Source organism: Silurus meridionalis, chromosome 19 (genome assembly GCF_014805685.1).
Source record: "Silurus meridionalis isolate SWU-2019-XX chromosome 19, ASM1480568v1, whole genome shotgun sequence".
Classification (NCBI taxonomy): domain Eukaryota; kingdom Metazoa; phylum Chordata; class Actinopteri; order Siluriformes; family Siluridae; genus Silurus; species Silurus meridionalis.
Genome location: NC_060902.1, coordinates 6639305 through 6642505, shown reverse-complemented (window position 1 = coordinate 6642505; position 3201 = coordinate 6639305). Strand labels below are relative to the sequence as shown.

At 41.3% G+C, this 3201-nt stretch overlaps 1 protein-coding gene across 1 annotated transcript; it reads right to left on the bottom strand.

The window, feature by feature from the left end:
- Positions 1 to 396: 396 nt before the first annotated feature.
- wu:fb55g09 (coiled-coil domain-containing glutamate-rich protein 1) lies at positions 397 to 1828 on the bottom strand. Its single transcript, XM_046874476.1, has one exon. It carries the CDS (start codon positions 1380 to 1382, stop codon positions 792 to 794), a length of 591 nt encoding a protein of 196 aa, XP_046730432.1. The 5' UTR covers positions 1383 to 1828; the 3' UTR covers positions 397 to 791.
- Between the last annotated feature and the right edge of the window lie 1373 nt (positions 1829 to 3201).

Sequence of the window (3201 nt, the reverse complement as noted above, 5' to 3'; positions counted from 1 at the left end):
TAAAAGAACTTGTTTATTAAATGGTAATAATTGCAGTGCATTATACTGAGCACAATTTTGCCATATATATATATATATATATATATATATATATATATATATATATATATATATATAAATACATGCATATATACACACACACGTATGCATGCACAGACTACACTATTCTATTTCTGATTTATTTCACTATTATAAGTGGATTGTTCAGTAGTGGACATTGTTCTTAACCTTATGTACTCCAGATAATTGATAATTAATTCTAATTTATAAAATGTATGTTCATGCAATCGTTTAATTCCTTTCCTTGTTTTATCCTTTATAAATCTGTGCTATATAAATTATGTTAATCTGCACTTCAATGGAAAGAAGGGACACGGATATAAAAAGACACAGAAATGACTTAAAAACATCGGGTTTTTTTATTTCAGTTTGCAAATCACTTTAGCAGTAGGAAATGGCTGAACTTCAAGTGGATCCCTACTCCATAAACAAGTGCACCACAATAGGGTATAGGGCTTTCTTTCTTCTATTGTAATGTATTAGATGCTCAAAGCAAGTCGCTTAGTGGTCTGAGCAACTGGGAGGCGGGGCAGAGTGATCTCCATTCTGATTGGCTGATCTGCCACGCCTACTTCACTGCTTTACTTCCGTAACAAAACAATGCACAGTAATAATAATAACAACAATAATAATAAAAAAAACATGACAATGGCATTCAAAACAAAAAATGCCCTCTTTGTCTCGACGATCTGATGGTCAATGTATCATGTGAATTTACCTGTGGCGAGTGTTCATGTACAAGCCACGGCATCACAGAACTGTTTAAAGTCCCTCTGCATGAAGTCTTCACTCTGCATGAAGTCGGTCTCAGACGGAAAATACTGCATGCTGTCTTCTCGCTCCAGCTCAGCGAAGCCGAAAAAGTGGATCGTGTCGCTGGCGGTGAACTGCAGCTCGGGGCTGTCGAGCAACGCACCGTGGGCGTTCTCCAGCACCCCGAGGTACGAGTCCATGTCGGCGGGGTCGAGCTCGCAGTCAGAGCTGCTGTCTGTGCCCACCGAGTCTGAGCGCATGTGCAGGAGCTGGTACTTTTCGTGCATGAGGAACTGGTTGGTGTTGCGCGGTGCGCGCATGCCGGGGGCGCGCCTGCCGCGGACGTTGGCCGGCCGCAGCGGCGCGGCGAGGGGGGCGCGCCGCGATCTGTGGGGGCCGCGGCGTCCGATTGGAGCTCTACGGTCGCTGGGCCCTCGCCTCCTCCCGCCCTTGTGACAGATCCTTTTCGTCTCCTCGTCCTGGGATCCGTGTTTCACTGACAGCTCGACGCTTTGGACGCGCCCTTGGCACATCATGCCCCTTCCGCACATTCTCTCGTCGTGTAGCATCAACTACGGCTTCTCTCTCGGGTCTTTTCTCTCGCTCACTCTCTCCTTAATCTTCTCCTTCACATCGTCTACTTGACGAGGAAACTGAAGCCGTTCAAATAAGGATGGATGTTTTCTTTCTCCGGGTGTTTATTCCACCCTCACGGTTTCTCTATGCTCTACCTTTTTACAATCTTCTCCGTTTTTTTCTTTGTCACTGGCTTTCGCTGGTACATAGCCCGCCGCGGTGCCTCTTTGATAGGCAGCTTGACCGAGTCACACCCTCGACTATGAGCTAAATAACTTATTTTTTTTTCGTGTCTCAAAGTATATAAATTGCTGAATTAGAAAGTTAAAAAGTAGGGGAAATGGGCTTGTAGTTTGTATTGCGTTTTTGGTTACAAACAAACTACTACACAAACCCCACAAACACAACAAGCGACTGATATCAATCGTTCTCAACGGTACGCTGCATTGCGGCTTTTATAGATTCAGGACGCTGGGCGTGCTCTTTAGTGAAAAGGGGGTGTTCGTTTTTTTGTTGTTGGAATAATATAAAAAATAATTGGATAGAAAAGCGGGTCTAATCGGCCACAGTAGATAAAATAGAAACGCACATACATTTTGTAAATAGCGAGAATGAATACGTGCTGTCGTTCAAGGCAATAAAACCGGACTAAATAATAGTACACCCGTCATTTTGACAAGATGGTTTCTCCCTGGACGTGGTCGTACCAGCTGTTCTAGGATCAGTATTTGCTGTCCAACACAAAATAAAACCATGAGATAACGGAAGCCTGAACTGGTTGCAGATCAGTTTTGTCATTCTAATAAGCACAAACAGGGCTACGTGCAAAACTGCATTGTAACGTACTACCCCAAGTATAGAACACACTCGAGTAGACAACAATATTTTACAAACGATGGAGGGTTTACAGATATGACAAACGACTATAAGGCAAAAGCAGGGGATAAATATCAAAATTTCGCCACACAGGATGGACTAGGGTGTGATTAGAGTCCATAATCAGTATTATTGTGTCCATGAATTAGTTTGGACCTAAAATTCAGTTGCATGGTGTTCAGAAGCCATCTTACCTACCCATAACACATGGCCATTTTAATTAAAAAAAAATCCTTTCCCCAGATACTTATTCAGATTTTATCCAACTGAAGAAGTGTCCATGTAATGTAGATGTGTTTGAGACACCAAATACTGTCAAAAACACACTGCGTCCTTCTGCACCATTACACAATGAAGCAGTGTCTTTTAAGACATCTGCCATTTTGACAGGGTTCAAACTAACTGGTCGCCAAATTTTCATAAAAGCTGAGTGTAAACTGTAAGCTGACCCTTTGCTGTGTTATAAAATGTCACAGCACCACCTATGACAGTGGTAGAAACTAAATCTAACAAAACACTAGACCATTTACCGCTGAGGTATTAGCTGAGGTATTATTTGCTAAAAACACAGAGATAATGCTTATTTAATGCTTATATATCCTGATACTTTTACCTGTAAACATATATTCTTTATTAACATAAGATATTCAACTCAAAAGGGAAGGCTGGTTACCCCCCCAAATTAGACTGTGCAGTTAAATACTATGCGTTAAATACTATGATTGAACTCTCAGTATGATTTACAGTATGTTATTAAACACCACATCATTATGCAGAAACCACAGCCCAGATGACAAGCTGTGTTCTGTGTCGTTTATCTATTTGTTTTGTTAAATTGATATTAACTATGATGTTGAAATAAGAAAATTAGGCACAAGACGCACTACAGGTTGATTTTAGTTGAGCATGTTAATATTAGCAAGCATAGTCTGATAT

Coding starts and splice junctions, on each gene's coding strand:
- wu:fb55g09 (XM_046874476.1), bottom strand. CDS start 1,382: ATGCTACACGACGAGAGAATGTGCGGAAGGGGCATGATGTGCCAAGGG.